At 35.6% G+C, this 21,980-nt stretch overlaps 4 protein-coding genes across 6 annotated transcripts; 3 read left to right on the top strand and 1 right to left on the bottom strand.

Moving 5' to 3' along the window:
* The first annotated feature begins 1,567 nt into the window (after positions 1-1,567).
* On the top strand, positions 1,568-11,886 carry LOC117931214. Of its 2 annotated transcripts, XR_004654003.1 has the most exons (3): positions 1,568-1,826; positions 4,613-5,185; positions 11,752-11,886. XR_004654003.1 is itself a non-coding variant. In XM_034852144.1 (2 exons), exons 1-2 carry the CDS (start codon positions 1,620-1,622, stop codon positions 4,829-4,831), a joined length of 426 nt encoding a protein of 141 aa, XP_034708035.1. In that variant the 5' UTR covers positions 1,568-1,619; the 3' UTR covers positions 4,832-5,469. The 2 variants fall into 2 exon arrangements, 1 of the variants encoding a protein (XP_034708035.1); XM_034852144.1 differs by lacking the exon at positions 11,752-11,886 and having other exon boundaries at positions 4,613-5,469.
* Positions 6,664-9,285, top strand: LOC117931193 (probable cinnamyl alcohol dehydrogenase 1). Of its 2 annotated transcripts, XM_034852117.1 has the most exons (7): positions 6,664-6,779; positions 7,210-7,309; positions 7,414-7,527; positions 7,623-7,853; positions 8,123-8,408; positions 8,524-8,674; positions 8,805-9,285. In XM_034852117.1, the coding sequence occupies exons 2-7, from the start codon at positions 7,221-7,223 to the stop codon at positions 8,999-9,001; spliced, it is 1,068 nt and encodes a 355-aa protein (XP_034708008.1). In that variant the 5' UTR covers positions 6,664-6,779; positions 7,210-7,220; the 3' UTR covers positions 9,002-9,285. The 2 variants fall into 2 exon arrangements, with proteins under 2 accessions (XP_034708008.1, XP_034708000.1); XM_034852109.1 differs by lacking the exon at positions 6,664-6,779 and having other exon boundaries at positions 6,800-7,309.
* Positions 11,887-14,133: 2,247 nt separating the features above from the next.
* LOC117931206 (probable cinnamyl alcohol dehydrogenase 1) lies at positions 14,134-18,245 on the top strand. Its single transcript, XM_034852129.1, is given in 7 exon segments — positions 14,134-14,653; positions 14,758-14,871; positions 16,605-16,752; positions 16,755-16,834; positions 17,104-17,389; positions 17,505-17,652; positions 17,784-18,245. Coding segments are annotated over 7 exon segments (1,158 nt in total). The 5' UTR covers positions 14,134-14,468; the 3' UTR covers positions 17,981-18,245.
* A 1,090-nt stretch (positions 18,246-19,335) lies between these two features.
* On the bottom strand, positions 19,336-21,932 carry LOC117928040 (WAT1-related protein At1g43650-like). The gene is made up of 6 exons (XM_034847800.1): positions 21,086-21,932; positions 20,784-20,963; positions 20,421-20,676; positions 20,160-20,318; positions 19,904-20,055; positions 19,336-19,733 (listed from the first exon to the last, which is right to left on the bottom strand). The coding sequence occupies exons 1-6, from the start codon at positions 21,256-21,258 to the stop codon at positions 19,556-19,558; spliced, it is 1,098 nt and encodes a 365-aa protein (XP_034703691.1). The 5' UTR covers positions 21,259-21,932; the 3' UTR covers positions 19,336-19,555.
* Positions 21,933-21,980: the final 48 nt, after the last annotated feature.

Raw genomic sequence — 21,980 nt, 5'->3', positions numbered from 1 at the left:
AACCCTTGAGCATCATCTCCAGCAAATCCATCCTGTTTAGGGGAACCAGATGGCTAACTTCAAAAAAATTTAAATGGGATTTCTTGGACACTATCTCAGATATCAACCACTTTTATCTTGCCATTCCATTTCCATTATCACAACCTAGAGGCTGAACTGAATACCCTCAGTATCTGCCATACTCTATATGGACCCTATACTGGAAATAGATTGACCAAACCAATTTAAATAAAAACATGAGGGATACTACTGGATTGATGAAGAAATGAGTACATTTAGATCCTATAAACTGGAAATAAAACAGTAGCTCAAGGGAAACAGAGTTTTGGTACAATACATGTACAAAATAAAACGGAAAAATAACTTTGACTAATAAAACCTCAAGTGTGGAACACAATCACAATTTTTTGGGAAAATTTTATTCTATTCTAAAAGACTTTAGGATGACCTTATTGAACAGATCTGTGCCGAAAATGAATGAGTCCAAACTGGTAGGCAGAGCCACATAAACAGAAGCTGGAAGACATTGGTTCAACTTTGGGCATTCAATGCCAAACTAGAATATTCTTTTAAGTTATTTCTCTTAATTCAAAGTGATGCTTATGCTCTGTGGTTTTACAAGCCGCAGAAAACAGTTGTGTCTTGGTCTATGTGTCATGAGAAGCATTCCCCACAAGGTGTTTGTGCTTCTTATGACAGTCGCACAGACCCAGAAGCAAATCACCCTAGTTTATGGAGAGAACAATGAGATGGCAAGCTAAGAAAATAAGCCCCATTTAAGGGATTTAAATTTCTAAAAGCCCATTTAGAGTTTATCTCAGAATTCCGAAAAAATAATATGATACAGTGACAAACAAATCTGCAAGCAGTAGGCATATGAATGAGTGAATTGACAAGTAAATAACACCTCATGACAAAACATGTATGAATATGGAATGCTATAACCTTCCTTTGAAAATTTGAGAGATTTGATTTAAAGCCTGGCTTTACAACCAAGCTGCAATAGAAATGAATGGCAACTAATGGAATAAAAAGATTGAAGCACCAGAAGCTGACCACAAGAAGGGGAAACTTAGCATCAAGGTGACTTGATTTTGATGAAAAATGCAGAACCAGAAGGCACAGTGAATATGGTTTTGTTCCTTTTTCCACCACAGTGAATTGGATTTTGGAAATCCTTTTTCTTGTCTGGCTTGTTGTTTTGGGATGAGAATACTTTTTATACTTCAAAACATTTCCTATTGTTTTGAGAAATGAAATTCCATTAAAAATTAAATATATAAAATAATTTTTTAGATTTACTTTTTATAAAGATTAATATATACTGAGGCATAATACAAAATTATTTTTAAATTTTAAATTATTTTTAAAAAGAATTAAATTAAATTTTATAAAAAATTTGTGAATTTTTTTTTTAAATGAGAAAATGGTTGAGACAAGCCCAATAGCAACTTCTATAATGCTAAAAATAAAAATGGAAAATGTAATTCACGTGCGTGACACGTGATGCCCGTCTGGGAACTGGGAAGGGGTTTAGGGAGCCATGTGTTTGTAAAAAGTTCATTCAAAGTCCAAACCCCTATTTCCAAATTCCGATCAACTGCGGAGGAAGCAGAGAGATGTGGTTCTGTGGTGGCGGCGGTGGTGGTAAGGGAGTTGCGGCTGGTTTATTTGTGAGGTATTTCTCTCGGAAATGCGCCGTGAACGTCAGGAAAATCAATCCAAAGGTTCCTTATCAAGAGGCTTCATCCATAGCTCAATCACTCTACCAAGTTATCAAGCAAAACGGCGCTCTCTCCATCTCCAACACTTGGATCCAGGCCAAGGTTTTTGCAATCTCTTTCTCATCAATGAATCCCTCTCTCTATGCTCACTCACTGACGCTATACTCTCATCCATGGCCTCAAAATTGAAGAGCCTGTTGAAATTTTTTGAAAACCTAGATTAACTTCTTATAATACAAATCAGTGGATTTGTGTTTCTGTCGCATCTCTCACACATAAACTCTTATGTATTGCTTGATTGTGTTTCTGCTATGTGCCTTGAAGATATTCCATATGATGTTGCTCTCTAGATGCCTATCAGTATGTGCGCGTTTTTCCCCTTATACACAACGTATTATACATGTTACTCCTACATTCTATTTACAGTGTTTTGATGTGGATTCCTGTTGTTCGAGTTCCCCTGAAAAAAGTTGTGCACCGGGAAAATTGTATGGGCACTTCTATTTGATAATAATGTGACCATTACTTATCACATTGATGTGGATTCTCCATCAAGACTGGGAAAATTTAACCACTTTGTGTGAAGGCAGGAGTGCCTTCTTTCTTCTGATGGGCAAGTTTGGCATGTGTGATTTATATGCACCAACTTGAGGGGGAATCTTGAGAGGATTATAATAAACATATGAAAGTGCATTGGGAGTTTACAATCATAAGAAACTCCTCTATTTCATCGCACTGTATTATATTATCTGAATGGTTCACATTGATTGTAAATGTATTGACATGCTTTTTAAGTATTCATATTGCTTTACTAAGGCTATGCGTAGTTCCCATAAATTTTGAGGGAAAATGCAAGAGAAACAAATAGAGAGGAAAAGTTGAATGAAAGAAAAGGTGAAGGAAAATAAAAAATAGATTTACATTATGATTGGTTATAGGAAAGTACTAAGGAGAGATAAGGAAATGTTAAGGAAAATGATTTTCTTGTGTTTAGTTTTACTATGGCAAAAATGAAAAAAATATAATTAAAATTCGTTAGAAACATACGTATGCATTTTTAAATTACTTATCTTTATATAGAAGAATTAAAATAAGTGAAATGAGTTTGGACTAATATAAAATACTAATTTATTAACTTTTAAATAATTTAAAAATGCATATGTAATTTCTAATTAATTTTAATTATATTTGATTTTTTTTTTCCTAGTAAAACCAAACATAAGAAAATTACATTCCTTAACCTTTTTTTCTTTCTTTCGTACTTTCTTGGAGCCAACATAATGTTAGTCTTCTTTTGGTTGGAAATTTTGTTGTGTTGTGTAGTTGTGTTGGCCATTATCTTGGTATTTATTCAATACCTTAGATGGTAGGAGCATATGCTTATTTATGAATGCTGTATCTAACTGCTCTTTACTTGCTATCAAATGACAAATATAGCTTCACCATTATACCTTTTCAATCAAGCTCAAACCATCATTATCTAGATATAATCTTTTTAATGTTAATGGATCTAATATAATCAATTGACCACAAGAATTTAGTAGTTTTATCATTTTGTACTTACCATAGCACATGCCCCTGCCGGTATCCAGTAAAACACTCAATTCATCTGTTGAATCAAAGTAAAAATGTTTTAGAGCAAGTTTCTTTTGTTTCTCATCATTGGGACACCATCCTAGGTTCTAAGTTTATTGTTTCTTACGTATAAAAAATAAATAAATAAATAAATTTGAGCAAGAAGACTGGAAAATGAAGGAAAAAAAAAAACGAAAAAGTAATGAAGCTAACAGCATCATATTGGTTTTTGTATGTGCCCCTGCTTCAGTATTTTGTTTATTATCTTTGCATCTTTATGTGCAACATCTATTCAGACGCATCAGTTTTTCCTGTTAGTGCAACCCTATGAAAAGAGTTGTATTTATACTTGTCTGAACTTTTCATGGTCCCAATTCTCATGCATTATCCACCTTGTGGCATCTGTTGCATGAGGGACTCAGTTTTATATTCTGATTGGCCTTATAGATCCTTGTTTGCATTAAAAACTCAGGTTAAGGGTGTTGATGAGATGCATTAAAAGGCCAGCCTGTATGGACGGATCAATATAGTGGAAAGCAGAGATCTACTTCAACAGAAATATGCATAATTCAAAAATTTACTTGTATGGAAATATTGTGATCTGCGTATCAGAATATTGTGAATCTGTTGGATGGCTGTGCTTTTCTAATTGGATGCAATCCCTTAGCCTCAACAATTTGTGTAGTGAACACAGGGCTCATCTTGCCACTTATGTACAAAGATTGGCCTCCAGAATAATAACCCGTAGCACAGTGTATTTATTTGACCTAGGTTGGGGGTTTTTTGAATCCTTATCATAAAATAAGAAATGTCGAGATTTTATTAAAAGGAGAGGAAAGAGAAAACAATGTGGAAGGAAATCTTTGACTTGGAAACATAAAAAAGCCCAACCACCAGAACCACACCTGAACCAATGAAAAGAAAAGCTACAAAACAGAGGAAGAGGAAGGAAGAAAAATAGATGGGGAGTTGAGTCACATGGTTTAGGATGTTTTCCAAACTACCATACAAAAGTCTGGTTTTGGCTGTAGATTCTGAATATTGATGAAGATGCATGCACCCATGAATCCTGCAAGTGTACGTGCATGTGTGATTGTTTGATGTATGTGCATGTATGTATTTGATATCCAGATTACCAATTTAAATAATTGCAATTGGTTTTTGCTATTGTGGGAGGGCTATTGTTTTCTATTGATAAGCTTTCTGAACCAAAAAATGAACAAAATAAAAAATAGAGAAGGATAGGTACATCAACATTTTTGTTTGTACAAATTTGATGTTTATGATCTGATTTCACTTTTTTCTCGTTTTAGGAAGCTGGTATTAGTGGATTGAACAGCAAAACACACATGAAGATAATGCTCAAATGGATGAGGGGAAGGAAGATGCTGAAGCTGTTCTGCAACCATGTTGGTTCCAGCAAGAAATTTCTGCACTGTACTCTACCTGAAGACCCTGAAGTAGCCCAATTAAGGAGCTCCCTAGAACACAAACCGCAGACTAAGAAACGTTCCACGAAGAGGAAAAAGTGAATTAGATAAAATGCCTGTATTTTGCACCTCGACCAGATCAGGAAATGATGTCATGGTCAACTGGCCCATTTTAATGTTTATTACGATCCAGACTGGCTAAGTGCTCCATTTTGCAGCATGCATCCTTATGAATTTCTCCATTGTTTTATTGCACCAAAAATATTTGCATGGTGTGTTTGGTGACTTTTAGGCGGCGCCACCTTCCCTTTCCCCACTTTTTTGGTGAGAAATCTTAGATACCTCCTGAGATGTGATGTTCTGCACTGGTTTCTGGAAGGTTTGATAAATAGACATTTTCAAGTATTAGCCGTGTGTCACTTGTAATCATGCCTTGCATATGGCATCTATTTGCAGGTTTGAAGCATCCTTGAGATGTTCCCCTAGATTTCCTGCTGCGAGGTGTTTTGACCATAGTTTGGAAGCATCCTTGAGATGTCTCTTCTATATCTTACATTTCTATAGATCCAGTACAATGTTTTTGGCTCCGCAGATGGACTATCTTTAGTATCGAGGATGAAGAAACTGGCTTACTAAAGTTGTTTCTGGCTGGTGCCTCTTCAATCCCAACTTGATGTTATTCCCTTTATGGGGTTATTTTGTAAAACAAGTAGGAAATAATGGAGATGGGGGTTCAATTTTCCCAGTGCCACCACTTCGAATATTTTGCTGGTATTATTGCCACATCTATATGCAGGAAGTTTTCTAAATACCACTGTCTCACCTGACTGCAGAAAATTTCCCTACACATATGGCTCTACAAAGGAAAAATTCAGGGTATCGGTATCATTTCGACTTTTTGCTTAAACCGTTGAATAAAAGTAATTGGACATGTACAACTAAAAGTATAAATATGTCCAGCCCAGTATTAATACATAAGATTAAGGTATAAATAAATATTCTTTGTGTAAGATACAAAGTAATTGGATATATGGGATGTTAAAGGCAAAATATGGGTAGGAGGTTAAATACAAAATAATCACATATTAAGAGGTCAAATACAATCAATCCTAAATTCGGGTACATGTACAAAATAATAATAAAAGATAGAGGCGCAACATAAAATGGAATTGCCTAATAATTGGTTATAGTTTTTGGATTGAATTTTAAGATGGTATTAGACCGTCATTTGATAAAACTTAATACTTCTTACTTAATGATTTAAATTAAATTATACTTAAATTATTAACTTAAAATTTATTACTTAATTATTATTTTTAAGTACTAAAGTTATTGGATAAAAATTGACTTATTTATTTTATAAATTATGATTAAGGTAAAGAAGGTTGAGCGACAATAAATGTTGTAGGTAATTAAAGTAAACGATGATAAAAATGTAAAATGAAGATGTGGACTTAAAAATAAATTAATTATTTTTATTTATTTCTTAAAATTATTTCGGCTCTTCCCTAATGGTTGAGCAAGAGATTGAAGAAGTTTTCCGCCGGCCTGAAACAATCGCATTGTCAACCATCTTATTTTAATCATGTTAAAATACAACTGTCATTAACACCCATTTGGATTAAAAATTGGAAGGTCAAAAATGTCCTTTTACACTCAATAAAAACTTGTAGACTTTGTAGGGATCAGTCCAGTCCCATGTCCCAGGTACCAACTGGCAATTAATGTAAAATAAATAAAATTAAAAGAAGGCAACTCTTCCAAATCAAAGTCGGCATATAAAATTAGTTTAAAATGAAGTGTGGTTACAAGGGTAGGTTAAATCTAGACAAATGGATGCGGGGCGGGTTGAAGAGGTGATTGCTTACGTGTGGGTTGGATATGGGTGAGGTGAGAGCTTACGTGGTCTGGTTTGATTGTTGGGCCAATGAAGACGAGGGCCAAGCAGGAGTGTATATGCATATATAGAAGTTGCGTTGTTCACTGGGAGTACAGTACGATCTGCCTTTGCCTTTGAGCTTTTGCCTTCGCCGACAGTCTCTTCCCGCAGGTAAACCCAAATCGGCTTCTTCTCTCTACACCAACTTTTCAGATAACATTGGAAATCATAGGGGTCTTGTATTTATTTATTTATTAATTCTGCATGTTTAATTTATATCATCAAGTCACGCCAGTCGCCCACAAGGCGACAAATCATAAGGATTTACCTCTTGTATTCTGTTTCTCCCATCAACCATGGTGCCTGTTGGCAGTAGGGTTGGAATTGCAATTTGAATCATGTCCCCGGTTTTGGAAAACTGTGGAGTCTGGATATCAAGATTTTATTTTGTAGTAATTCAATCCCAAACTGGAATTGGACTCGTTTGATTCGTGTAGGATTGGCCATTGCCTGTACATGTTATTAGGATCAACTCCCTTTTGTCTTGATTCTACATCTGATATAATGAGTGTGCCTTGTTGGTTTATGGTATGGTGGACAGAGCAATTCAGAATGACTTCTGAAAGTGCAGATGACAACTGCTTAGCATGGGCGGCAAGAGATCCATCTGGCCTTCTATCACCTTTCAAATTCAGCCGCAGGTAAGTAGAATGAAATGTTTTTACTCTACCCCCACCTTTCCCTTGGTTGTCTTGTTGATTGTGTACAAGCTTACATCCACACATATTTTGGGAATATTATACAGGGCTCTTGGAAGTGATGATGTTTCATTGAATATCACACACTGTGGGGTTTGTTATGCTGATGTAATCTGGGCTAGGAATAAACTCGGAGACTCTAAGTATCCTGTGGTACCTGGGTATGTAGCCTGACTGTATGATAAAATGGTCCATGGTCCCCAAGCTTTTTCATATCTTTTCCTTGGACTTATGGATTTATGATTTTGTGTACCAGACATGAGATTGCTGGAATTGTAAAAGAGGTTGGCTCAAATGTTCGTCGCTTCAAAGTTGGTGACCATGTTGGAGTGGGAACCTATGTCAACTCATGCAGGGATTGTGAGTACTGCAATGATGGACTTGAAGTTCATTGTGCGAGGGGGTCGGTGTTCACTTTTAATGGTGTTGATGTTGATGGTACGGTCACCAAAGGAGGTTATTCCAGTCACATTGTTGTTCATGAAAGGTGAGCATCTTGTATTATTAAGTTGGTGCTTTCATTGGAATGATATTAATATACAAACCCTTTTAATATCACTGTAGTTTTGAACGAAGAAGCCTTCTAATTCCTTAATGCTCACCATGGATTATGTGATCTAGGCGTCCAGTCAAAGGATTCCATGTGGGCACAAGGCCTTTTGATGTGATAATTTTGATCTGTCCACCTGAGGTTTAGGGAACTTGGTAAAATTTTAAGTACAGGTGAAAATGCTGGTTTTGGTGCTAAATCTACAGGTACTGCTTCAAGATACCTGACAACTACCCATTAGCTTCAGCAGCACCTTTGCTATGTGCTGGAATTACTGTTTACACTCCCATGATGCGCCACAAGATGAACCAACCTGGTAAATCCCTCGGGGTGATTGGGCTAGGTGGTCTTGGTCACTTAGCTGTGAAGTTTGGCAAGGCTTTTGGATTGCGTGTCACTGTTTTCAGCACAAGCATATCCAAGAAAGAAGAAGCTCTGAATCTGCTTGGAGCAGACAAATTTGTGGTCTCATCAGACGAACAGCAGATGATGGTAAAAATCCATCCGACTTCCTATTGTGCATGGTTTGCCTTGATATCGCAAGCAAGAATGAAGATGATTCATTCATTGGCTTTTCATAAATTGATGGTTACTATCTTGTATGCAGGCTCTTTCTAGATCACTCGACTTTATAATTGATACTGCATCAGGTGATCACCCATTCGATCCATACTTGTCTCTGTTAAAGACTGCCGGAGTCCTAGTTCTGGTGGGGTTCCCAAGTGAAGTGAAATTCAGTCCTGGAAGCATTGTCATGGGTAATTCTGGCTCTGAAACTTTCTAATTTAAAATAGTTAATTGTGATTGTGCATTGGTTCAAGTATCATAGCCTAGATAAGTCGGAATACTCTCAGCTTATGGAGACTCTATGAATCGACCACCCTGCAGGTATGAGAACTGTTTCTGGTAGCGCTACAGGTGGTACAAAAGATACACAAGAAATGCTTGACTTTTGTGCCGCACATGGAATTCACCCAGAGATCGAAGTAATTCCAATTCAGTATGCAAATGAAGCCTTTGAAAGGCTAATAAAGAAGGACGTGAAGTACCGTTTTGTGATTGATATTGAAAACTCTCTGAAGTGATCCATAGAGGCAGAAGAGGACGTTCTTTTCTCAGACTACATGTTGTTGGCTGGAAGCAGATAAAAATTGGCAATCCTTTATAGATGCACAGTAGATGTTTAATCTTATGGGATCGAACCTTTGTGTTATGTCAGTGAAGAAATTACTTTCCATGTACATATACTTCTGTTGGTATCTATTTTGGATGATGTTCTTCCACAAAGGAACTCACATGAAGAGTTTTAGAATCTGCACTGGAATAATTGCATAGACACTTCTATTTGATAACAATGTGAGTGTTGCCTCATTGGAAAAGATCTATTTTTAAGGGTATGTTTGGTTCAAAAACTTGAGGGAAATTGTAAGGAAAATAAAATATAGAGGAAAGGTAAAGGAAAAGAAAATGTGAACGAAAATAAAAAGTAGATTTACGTTATATTTGATTCCAGGAAAGACATAAACATGTTAAAGAAAAATGATTTTCTTATATTTAGTTAAAATAAGTGAAATAAGCTTGGATTAACATCAAATACTAATTTATTTACTTTGATCAAAGATTAAATAATTTAAAAAATATATACATTTTTAACTAATTATAATTATATTTGATTTTTTTTCCCTATTTTTTGTAAAACCAAACATAAGAAAAATCATTTTCCTTTATATTTTTATTTCTTTCTTTTGTATTTTCTTGGAACCAAACATAGCATAAGTATAGTGTAATTGTGTTGGCAATAATCTTAGTCTTTATTGAATACCTTAGATGCTAGGAGCATATGCTTATATATGAATGCTCTTTACTCGCGCTATCAAATGCCAAATATAGTTTCACCATTATACCTTTTCAATCAAGCTCAAACCATCATTATCTAGATATAAGCTTTTTAATGTTAATGGATCTAATATAATCAATTAACCACAAGAATTTAGTAGTTTTATCATTTTGTACTTGCCATAGCACATGCCCCTGCCGGTATCCAGTAAAACACTCAATTCATATGTTGTATCAAAGTAAAAGAGTTTTAGAGCAAGTTTCTTTTGTTTCTCATCATTGGGACACCATCCTAGGTTCTAAGTTTATTGTTTCTTATCTATAAAAAATAAATAAATAAATAAATTTGAGCAATAAGACAGGAAAATGAAGGAAAAAAAAAATGAAAAAGTAATGAAGCTAGCAGCATCATATTGGTTTTTGTATGTGCCCCTGCTTCAGTATTTTGTTTATTATCTTTGCATCTTTATGTGCGACATCTATTTAGACGCATCAGTTTTTCCTGTTAGTGCAAGCCTACGAAAAGAGTTGTATTTATACTTGTCTGAACTTCTCATGGTCCCGATTCTCATGCATTATCCACCTTGTGGCATCTGTTGCATGAGGGACTCAGTTTTATATTCTGATTGGCCTTATAGATCCTTGTTTGCATTAAAAACTCAGGTTAAGGGTGTTGATGAGATATGGACGGATCAATATAGTGGAAAGCAGAGATCTGCTTCAACAGAAATATGCTTACTTGTATGGAAATATTGTGATCTGCGTATCAGAATATTGTGAATCTGTTGGATGGCTGTGCTTTTCTAATTGGATGCAATCCCTTAGCCTCAACAATTTGTGTAGTGAACACAGGGCTCATCTTGCTACTTATGTACAAAGATTGGCCTCCAGAATAATAACCCGTAGCACAGTGTATTTATTTGACCTAGGTTGGGGGTTTTTTGAATCCTTATTATAAAATAAGAAATGTCGAGATTTTATTAAAAGGAGAGGAAAGAGAAAACAATGTAGAAGGAAATCTTTGACTTGGAAACATAAAAAAGCACAACCACCAGAACCACACCTGAACCAATGAAAAGAAAAGCTACAAAACAGAGGAAGAGGAAGGAAGTAAAATAGATGGGGAGTTGAGTCACATGGTTTAGGATGTTTTCCAAACTACCATACAAAAGTCTGGTTTTGGCTGTAGATTCTGAATATTGATGAAGATGCATGCACCCACGAATCCTGTAAGTGTGCGTGCATGTGTGATTGTTTGATGTATGTGTGTGTGTATATATTGGATATCCAGATTACCAATTTAAATAATCGCAATTGGTTTTTGCTATTGTGGGAGGGCTATTGTTTTCTATTGATAAGCTTTCTGAACCAAAAAATGAACAAAATAAAAAATAGAGAAGGATAGGTACATCAACATTTTTGTTTGTACAAATTTGATGTTTATGATCTGATTTCACTTTTTTTCGTTTTAGGAAGCTGGTATTAGTGGATTGAACAGCAAAACACACATGAAGATAATGCTCAAATGGATGAGGGGAAGGAAGATGCTGAAGCTGTTCTGCAACCATGTTGGTTCCAGCAAGAAATTTCTGCACTGTACTCTACCTGAAGACCCTGAAGTAGCCCAATTAAGGAGCTCCCTAGAACACAAACCGCAGACTAAGAAACGTTCCACGAAGAGGAAAAAGTGAATTAGATAAAATGCCTGTATTTTGCACCTCGACCAGATCAGGAAATGATGTCATGGTCAACTGGCCCATTCTAATGTTTATTACGATCCAGACTGGCTAAGTGCTCCATTTTGCAGCATGCATCCTTACGAATTTCTCCATTGTTTTATTGCACCAAAACTATTTGCATGGTGTGTTTGGTGACTTTTAGGCGGCCCGCCGCCACCTTCCCTTTCCCCACTTTTTTGGTGAGAAATCTTAGATACCTCCTGAGATGTGATGTTCTGCACTGGTTTCTGGAATGCCGTGCATATGGCATGTATTTGCAGGTTTGAAGCATCCTTGAGATGTTCCCCTAGATTTCCTGCTGCGAGGTGTTTTGGCCATAGTTTGGAAGCATCCTTGAGATGTCTCTTCTATATCTTACATTTCTATAGATCCAGTACAATGTTTTTGGCTCCGCAGATGGACTATCTTTAGTATCGAGGATGAAGAAACTGGCTTATTAAAGTTGTTTCTGGCTGGTGCCTCTTCAATCCCAACTTGATGTTATTCCCTTTATGGGGTTATTTTGTAAAACAAGTCGGAAATAATGGAGATGGGGGTCAATTCTCCCAGTGCCACCACTTCGAATGGTATTTTTCTGGTATTATTGTCACATCTATATGCAGGAAGTTTTCTAAATACCAGTGTCTCACCTGACTGCAGAAAATTTCCCTACACATATGGCTCTACAAAGGAAAAATTCAGGGTATCGGTATCATTTCGACTTTTTTGCTTAGAGCGTTGAATAAAAGTAATTGGACAGGTACAACTAAAAGTATAAATATGTCAAGCCCAGTATTAATACATAAGATTAAGGTATAAATAAATATTCTTTGTGTAAGATACAAAGTAATTGGATATATGAGATGTTAAAGGCAAAATATGGGTAGGAGGTTAAATACAAAATAATCACATATTAAGAGGTCAAATACAATCAATCCTAAATTCGGGTACATGTACAAAATAATAATAATAGATAAAGGCGTAACAAAAATGGAATGTCCTAATAATTGGTTATAGTTTTTGGAATGAATTTTAAGATGATATTAGACTATTATTTGATAAAACTTAATACTTATTATTTAATGATTTAAATTAAATTATACTTAAATTATTAACTTAAAATTTATTACTTAATTCTTACTTTTAAGTATTAAAGTTATTTTATAAAAATTGATATATTTATTTTCATAAATTATGATCAGGGTAAAGAAGGTTGAGTGACAATAAATGTCGTAGAGGTAATTAAAGTAAACGATAATAAAAATATAAAATGAAGATGTGGACTTAAAATTAAATTAATTATTTTTATTTATTTTTTAAAATTATTTTTAATTGTTACATTGGACTCTTCCTTAATGGTTGACCAAGAGATTGAAGGAGTTTTCCGTCGGCCTGAAACAATCGTTTTGTCAACCATCTTATTTTAATTGTGTTAAAATACAAATGTCATTAACACCCATTTGGATTAAAAATTGGAAGGTCAAAAATGTCCTTTTACACTCAATAAAAACTTGTAGACTTTGTAGGGATCAGTCCAGTCCCATGTCCCATGTAGGGACCCATCCCTGAGGACACGTGGCACGCGATCCTATCCGGAGTATCCCCATCCGGATTCTCCAAGAGTACACATGGCGCGCTTCTCCTATTCGGACTCCCTAAAAGGAGAAACCAGATTCCCCAAGAGTACACATGACGCGCTTCTCCAATCCGGACTCCCTAAAAGGAGAAACACACAGCACTCACAAACAACACATCCGGACGACCGCCATAATACATCCGGACGACCGCCATAACCTATCCGGATATGTTTATCCGGATCATTGATAGAAGTAAGCAAGTCTTACACGTCATCACAACAACCTGTCATGGCTCACGTTCCGCCACCTGCAGAGTGAAAGGACAGGAATAAAGTGACGGCAAGTCACTTTCCACGATCTCTGACAGTCACTACGCCTCCCATATCTTTGTCAGCCACCCGTAGGGTGATGATGATTCTACCACCACCTAATGGCATCATGGTAAACCAAAAAGCCTTCCATCATTTATGGAGGAGAGAGAACTTCTGATACTATATATATGAACCTTCGCACAAAAAGGAAGGTAAGCTTACAATACCTAGTAAAAGGCCAACTAATTATTCTCTCTAACCATGGCTGACAAAACCATCGGAGGATGTGTCCGGACACCCTGTCCGGACGCCTTTTGCAGGAACAGCTGAACCAGGAATTTATATTAGTTGAGATCGTACGTCCCTCCATTTAGCAACTACGTGGATCATCAGGGATACGAGGCCTCAACATCCCAGGTACCAACCGGCAATTAATGTAAAATAAATAAAATTAAAAGAAGGCAACTCTTCCAAATCAAAGTCGGCATATAAAATCACTTTAAAATGAAGTGTGGCTACAAGGGTAGGTTAAATCTAGACAAATGGATGCGGGGCAGGTTAAAGAGGTCATTGCTTACGTGTGGGTTGGATATGGCCCATATGGGTGAGGTGAGAGCTTACGTGGTCTGGTTTGATTGTTGGGCCAATGAAGACGAGGCCCAAGCAGGAGTGTATATGCATATATAGAAGTTGCGTTGTTCACTGGGAGTACAGTACGATCTGTCTTTTTGAGCTTTTGCCTTCGCCGACAGTCTCTTCCCGCAGGTTAACCCAAATCGGCTTCTTCTCTCTACACCAACTTTTCAGATAACATTGGAAATCATAGGGGTCTTGTATTTATTTATTTATTAATTCTGCATGTTTAATTTATATCATCAAGTCACGCCAGTCGCCCACAAGGTCACAAATCATAAGGATTCACCTCTTGTATTCTGTTTCTCCCATCAACCGTGGTACCTGTTGGCAGTAGGGTTGGAATTCCAACTTGAATCATGTCCCCGGTTTTGGAAAACTGTGGAGTCTGGATATCAAGATTTTATTTTGTAGTAATTCAATCCCAAACTGGAATTGGACTCGTTTGATTCGTGTAGGATTGGCCATTGCCTGTACATGTTATTAGGATCAACTCCCTTTTGTCTTGATTCTACATCTGATATAATGAGTGTGCCTTGTTGGTTTATGGTATGGTGGACAGAGCAATTCAGAATGACTTCTGAAAGTGCAGATGACAACTGCTTAGCATGGGCGGCAAGAGATCCATCTGGCCTTCTATCACCTTACAAATTCAGCCGCAGGAAAGTAGAATGAAATGTTTTTACTCTACCCCCACCTTTCCCTTGGTTGTCTTGTTGATAGTGTACAAGCTTACATCCACACATATTTTGGGAATATTATACAGGGCTCTTGGAAGTGATGATGTTTCATTGAATATCACACACTGTGGGGTTTGTTATGCTGATGTAAGCTGGGCTAGGAATAAACTCGGAGACGCTAAGTATCCTTTGGTACCTGGGTATGTAGCCTGACTGTATGATAAAATGGTCCATCGTCCTAGTTTAAGTTAAAAATAATCCATTGGTAGAAAAAAATGGCAAGAATAGTACCCATCTCAAAATATTTATCAAATTAATCTTTTTACATCCACATAAGCATCTATATAATTTTTTTTTTAAGTGTGTAAAATCACCGTTGGTGACTATGGTTTTAAAAGTTTTCCAATTTCTTCATCTCTGCACTAAGCACTTCATAAGCTTGAGGTCCTTCTTCAATAATCCTTTCGTTCTCACTGAACGCCTCTAGGAAGCTAGTGGAGGTATTTCTTACTGAAGTTGAAGGCCGAGTGTATCAACATAAGGAGATAAGCCTAGTAGCGGCTCTTCCACTGGACCGTTGACGTGGGAAGGGAAGAAGTCCACAGAGTTAGAACCACAATTGGTGACTGTGGTGTTACAAGTTTCAGAAATTATTTTTAATTCATCTATGTTTTAATGATATTATGATTTTAATATTATTTTTAAAATATTTTTTATCATAATAACCATAAAACTACTTTTATTAAGGAATAACCTAAAATCATAATCATTGGCATTAATTTTTATATGAAAATATAAAATTTTAAAATAATATAAATAATTTATTTAGTTATTTTAAAATAATATGAAAAAATAATTTTCTTTAATTCATATGTGAAAAAATTCATAAAACAAATAAATATTTTATTTATCATAAATATATAAATTTTTATGGAAATGTAGGCGAAATTATTTTCTCAAAATTTTAAGGAAAATATGAAAAAATAAAGATAATATATATATAATTTTAAAACAGTCATAAAGAAAAAATTTATTAAGGATAATTTGTAAAAAAAAAAAAGTAATTTTAAACCGACAATGGAAGATTGTAAGAAAATTTGAAAATATCCTTAAAAATCACTGTCATAGACTGTGGTTTTACAAATTTTTTTTAAAACCCTGGGGTTTCACAAATATTTTTAAGGATGTAACCATACATCAACTAAAAAAATATGAGATTTTAAAACTTTGCTTTTTTATTTTTAATTTTAGTGTAAATTATGGATGTACCAAAATTTCTTAAAGATGTACCAGATTTTCTTAAAGTTCCTTTTGAGTGTGAAAAATTTATATATTTATTGTAAATAAAATATTTATTTGTTTTATGAATTTTATCACATATGAATTAAAGAAAATTATTTTTTTCATATTATTTTTAAATTTTAAAATAATTAAATAAATTATTTATATTATTTTAAAATGTTATATTTTCATATAAAAATTAATATTAATAATTATGATTTTAGGTTACTCCTTAATAACGGTGGTTTATCGTTATTATGATAAAAAAAATATTTTAAAAATAATATTAAAATCATAATATCATTAAAACATAAATATATTAAAAATAATTTCTGAAACTTGTAAAACCACAGTTATCAGCGGTGGTTCTAAGGAAAAATGTAAAACCACAGTTACAAACTGTAGTTTTAAGGATATTTTTGAAACTTTTAAAACCACAGTCACTAATGATGGTTTTACACACTTAAAAAAAAAAATCCACGTAGATGTTTACGTGGATGCAAAAAGATTAGTTTGACAAATATTTTGAGATGGTACTATTCTTGCTATTTTTTTTTCTACTAATGGATTATTTTTAACTTAAACTCCCATTGTCCCCAAGCTTTTTCATATCTTTTCCTTGGACTTATGGATTTATGATTTTGTGTACCAGACATGAGATTGCTGGAATTGTAAAAGAGGTTGGCTCAAGTGTTTGTCGCTTCAAAGTTGGTGACCATGTTGGAGTGGGAACCTATGTCAACTCATGCAGAGATTGTGAGTACTGCAATGATGGACTTGAAGTTCATTGTGCGAGGGGGCGGTGTTCACTTTTAATGGTGTTGATGTTGATGGTACGGTCACCAAAGGAGGTTATTCCAGTCACATTGTTGTTCATGAAAGGTGAGCATCTTGTATTATTAAGTTGGTGCTTTCATTGGAATGATATTAATATACAAACCCTTTTAATATCACTGTAGTTTTGAACGAAGAAGCCTTCTAGTTCCTCAATGCTCACCATGGATTATGTGATCTAGGCGTCCAGTCTAAGGATTCCATGTGGGCACAAGGCCTTTTGATGTGATAATTTTGATCTGTCCACCTGAGGTTTAGGGAACTTGGTAAAATTTTAAGTACAGGTGAAAATGCTGGTTTTGGTGCTAAATCTACAGGTACTGCTTCAAGATACCTGACAACTACCCATTAGCTTCAGCAGCACCTTTGCTATGTGCTGGAATTACTGTTTACACTCCCATGATGCGCCACAAGATGAACCAACCTGGTAAATCCCTCGGGGTGATTGGGCTAGGTGGTCTTGGTCACTTGGCTGTGAAGTTTGGCAAGGCTTTTGGATTGCGTGTCACTGTTTTCAGCACAAGCATATCCAAGAAAGAAGAAGCTCTGAATCTGCTTGGAGCAGACAAATTTGTGGTCTCATCAGACGAACAGCAGATGATGGTAAAAATCCATCCGACTTCCTATTGTGCATGGTTTGCCTTGATATCGCAAGCAAGAATGAAGATGATTCATTCATTGGCTTTTCATAAATTGATGGTTACTATCTTGTATGCAGGCTCTTTCTAGATCACTCGACTTTATAATTGATACTGCATCAGGTGATCACCCATTCGATCCATTCTTGTCTCTGTTAAAGACTGCCGGGGTCCTAGTTCTGGTGGGGTCAAGTGAAGTGAAATTCAGTCCTGGAAGCATTGTCATGGGTAATTCTGGCTCTGAAACTTTCTAATTTAAAATAGTTTAATTGTGATTGTGCATTGGTTCAAGTATCATAGCCTAGATAAGTCGGAATACTCTCAGCTTATTGAGACTATATGAATCGACCACCCTGCAGGTATGAGAACTGTTTCTGGTAGCGTTACAGGTGGTACAAAAGACACACAAGAAATGCTTGACTTTTGTGCCGCACATGGAATTCACCCAGAGATCGAAGTAATTCCAATTCAGTATGCAAATGAAGCCTCTGAAAGGCTAATAAAGAAGGACGTGAAGTACCGTTTTGTGATTGATATTGAAAACTCTCTGAAGTGATCCATAGAGGCAGAAGAGGACGTTCTTTTCTCAGACTACATGTTGTTGGCTGGAAGCAGATAAAAATTGGCAATCCTTTATAGATGCACAGTAGATGTTTAATCTTATGGGATCGAACCTTTGTGTTATGTCAGTGAAGAAATTACTTTCCATGTACATATACTTCTGTTGGTATCTATTTTGGATGATGTTCTTCCACAAAGGAACTCACATCAAGAGTTTTAGAATCTGCACTGGAATAATTGCATAGACACTTCTATTTGATGATAACAATGTGAGTGTTGCCTCATTGGAAAAGATCTATTTTTAAGGGTGAACTGAATTAGTCTTTCTAGAAGCTCATTGCTGATTTTAGTGAGATTTGTTCAATTTTAAAGCGAAATGAGTGTAGACATAAATTTTGTTTGCATTGATTTCTAAAATGTTAATTTTTAAGCTTTTATTTTTTTTCTAAAAAAAAATAAATTCAAAGGGATTATGGCTACAAAAACATAATATGGAAATTAGAAAAAAAAAATCTTGTTAAAACCCTATTTTAATTTATTTAAGAATTTTTTTATATTTAATAAAGTTTTTATAATATTAATGTTGTCTTTTGAAAATTATGATTTGACTTTACCTTTGGCTTTTAGTTAAAGGCAAAAATACAAAGTTATTCCAATTAATAACTATTAAATATACGATTTAAGAAAAACGTAGAGAATCTCGATGAGCCCTCGTCTTTTTATTTTATTTGAATAAGACTTCAATTATTTTGTTTGATCTAAACTAAATTGTATATATATTTCTTAAATATTTGAAGTTGTGAAAATTGGTTTCTTATCGAACAATGAGCATCTTGTATTTCAAGAAAATTAGATGCAATATAATATCTACGAGCGTGCGCATTTTTCTTGTCATTGTGCAATGCCAAAAGGCTTGGATCGGATAAGATGCCCTTTTTAATATATGTTCAATTTAAATAATGCTTTAGGATTTGCCTTTCGGCCCTAATATGTTCTCAAATATTATATGCCTTTGATCAAATCTACTTCTTTTGGAAAATGCACCATCAATCTTATGGTGTCACGTATACATTTAGAAGTTTCATTATTTATACCATTGTACCTTAGATTTGTACCCTTATTTGACGATTTAGATTTCATTATATATATTATGTGGTAAGAATTTTTTGTTTAGTAAGTACTATTACGGTAGCTTACTATTTTACAATCTATTATACTATATTATATTTGTCAGTTTTTGCTCCAAGAAAAACTTAGAGGTAGCCCCTCATACCTTGGTTTGAAATATCCCAATGAAAAAATGACTTTTTCAATGTGATGAAAGGTAAGTCTCGTTTGGACCTTGTAAAATTTCAAAGTATGAAAGAAGAAACACCATGTTATTTCAATGGAATAATAACTATCTCCCAATTACACCAATGATGACTGGGTCTCAACCACTTAGATTGTCATAATGAAAAAAGATTCAACCATTTTCCCGCTGATTAGCCTTAGCATATATGACTTCAATCAAGACAACCTTTGACCAAACTTTGTTCATTTTTTCCCTTCCCTTCCCTTAACCCAGTTCTCATTTCCTTTCATTTGTGATGGGGTTTGCACCAGGCTGATCATTTATAGAAATCTCCAGTACCTTATCATCATCCAAGCCTTTTTTACTCTTACTTATTCCTTCAGAGCGACCATCTGTCCTCTTACCCCACAGGACAATGTAAAGGCCAGCAATGATGAGAAATGCTCCTATCAAGCTGGGAAGGACCAACAACCTTGTATTATTCTTCACATCAAAAGATAAAAGAACTAAAATGCTGATACAAAGTGAAAACCAGGCATCTTAACTCAATGATCATGGCATGAGAAACACTCAGATCATTAGAAGAGAGATAAAATCAAATTAGTGTTGTAATTCGTTACTCACCTGCTCAAGTGAAGACGCTCTGCAAAAGCAACTGCTGAGAATATTCCCACAAAAATAACTAGTAATGGAGTAAACATTGCTGCAAAAACGGGTCCTCTCTTACTGATACACCAAGTTTGTAAGTAGTACACCAATCCTGATATCACAACTCCCTATCACAAAAGTAAATATTAGGAGTAGACTAATGGAAACTGATGGATCGCTTTTGTTATTACTCATTAGTACATAAATACTGAGATATTAGGAGTAGACTCACACAGTATATGATGGTCAAGAGCTGCACATTCCATTCTAGCTTCCACAAGACTGGATTCCTTGCAAAAATCAAGGCAAGGAAGGAAGATTGCAGTGAAGCAAAGAAGCAGATAAGAACATTCAGAGATAATCGAGCTGGGTAGACTTTGTACACTACAGCCTGTGAAAACAGTGTCCAAGTTACGAGCTCCTTTCTATGGATTAGGTACAAATAACATATATAGTGATACAGGCTTATTATTTTCAATGAAGTAGATATCACCTGGAGAATGAGCCACGAGCTCCATGCAATATGGCTGATCAGAATGAGGACTGAGCCTTTGATCCAGTTTTTCCCACCATGATGCTCACTAGCGGAACCTTTGGTACTGTAGACGTTGATCAGTGGTCTTTCTGTGAAGCCATTGAACAGGTACCCTCCTTTCCAAAAGGTAAAAGTAAGTGCCCCACCAATGCAAACCATTGTTCCCAACACCTTAGCTCGACCTCTTGCACTTCGAATCCTCACCTCTTCCATCCTAAAAAAATAGAAATCAGATAACGCTAAAAAAAGGCAGCACAGTTGGAAAACAAGTAATCAGGACTGAAGTTAGATACTTGGATTTTGGATGACTGGAGCATTTACCTAAAAAGAACAGCCATGAGAAAAGTCAAACCGGGAATGACATTACCCAAGGCACTTGCAACTGTTGCGGAAGTGTAATGTAAACCAGCATAGTAAACATTAAGATGGACGGTGGTGCCTAGTGAGGCTAACACAAAAATCTTCATCATCACTGAAAATGAGAGTGAAGGGCGTTGCGTCCTGCTTTGCAAATACATTTAAAGAGATTACTGCTCTTCTTTTATCCTCTAACTACTTCATTCAGGCCATATGATCAAATGGAGCATCAAAGCAAACGCCATGGCAGATTAAGGGATCCTTACCTTTCAAATACATAAGCAAAGGGACCTAGCAAAAGCATGGCAATGATATGTCTGTACACCACAAAGACGATTTGATTTAGTCCCTTGTCGATTGCGATTTTTATTAGGATATTTGATCCACCATAAGCTAGCTGAATTAGTACCATTGCCCCATAAGGACCCCAGTTTTTCATGGTTAGGCACCTTCAGATACTAGGACAAAGGACAGACTACCCAATTAAACTTTCATTCCTATATATAAGCAGGGGCAAGCCAACCTAAGCCACAAATTGCAGAGTGCTTTTGAGTTTCATCTGTGGTGGCAATTCATGAAGCATGATTTCCACGCCAAGAGGAATCCCTCCAGGGTGACTGAAGATGATGATGATTTACTTAGCATCCATTCGACCGGTGATTTTGCCATTGCTTGGAATATTTCATTGCTGAAAAATTCGTTTCGTGATACACCTTCTACACACTTCATACTTTTTCAACCAAAAAGAATAGCATAGCTTCCAATGTTGACCGCTTGTTCTGTGTTTTTATGCGCATTTTAAGAAAATCGGATGGTAGTAGGTTTTTAACGACGTGGGATCATTTGAGGAAGGAGTTGGAGTGACGCACGTGTTTTGGCCATTTGATAATGCATGGCAAAATTGAGAATCCAATTGGATTGGGATGCTTCTTGCAGGGGATGTTCTCCCATCGAGCTCCAATATAAAGCACAAGCACATTGAGCGATGCCAGAGCGGAGTAAATCACATTTATGATATCAAGAAAGGAACGTACCTGAAAGCTCAGTTATCATTCCGTGCTTTCCAATATGAATGGATGCGGGTGGTAGGGCCTGCTGATAACTTTTATCTCAAACTTTGGTTCTAAGTTGGAAGATTTTCAGACTCGAATATTTTAAAAC

This window comes from Vitis riparia, chromosome 2 (genome assembly GCF_004353265.1).
Source record: "Vitis riparia cultivar Riparia Gloire de Montpellier isolate 1030 chromosome 2, EGFV_Vit.rip_1.0, whole genome shotgun sequence".
Classification (NCBI taxonomy): Eukaryota; Viridiplantae; Streptophyta; class Magnoliopsida; order Vitales; family Vitaceae; genus Vitis; species Vitis riparia.
The sequence above is the reverse complement of the archived record's forward strand: the minus strand, read 5'-3'. Positions and strand labels throughout refer to the sequence as shown.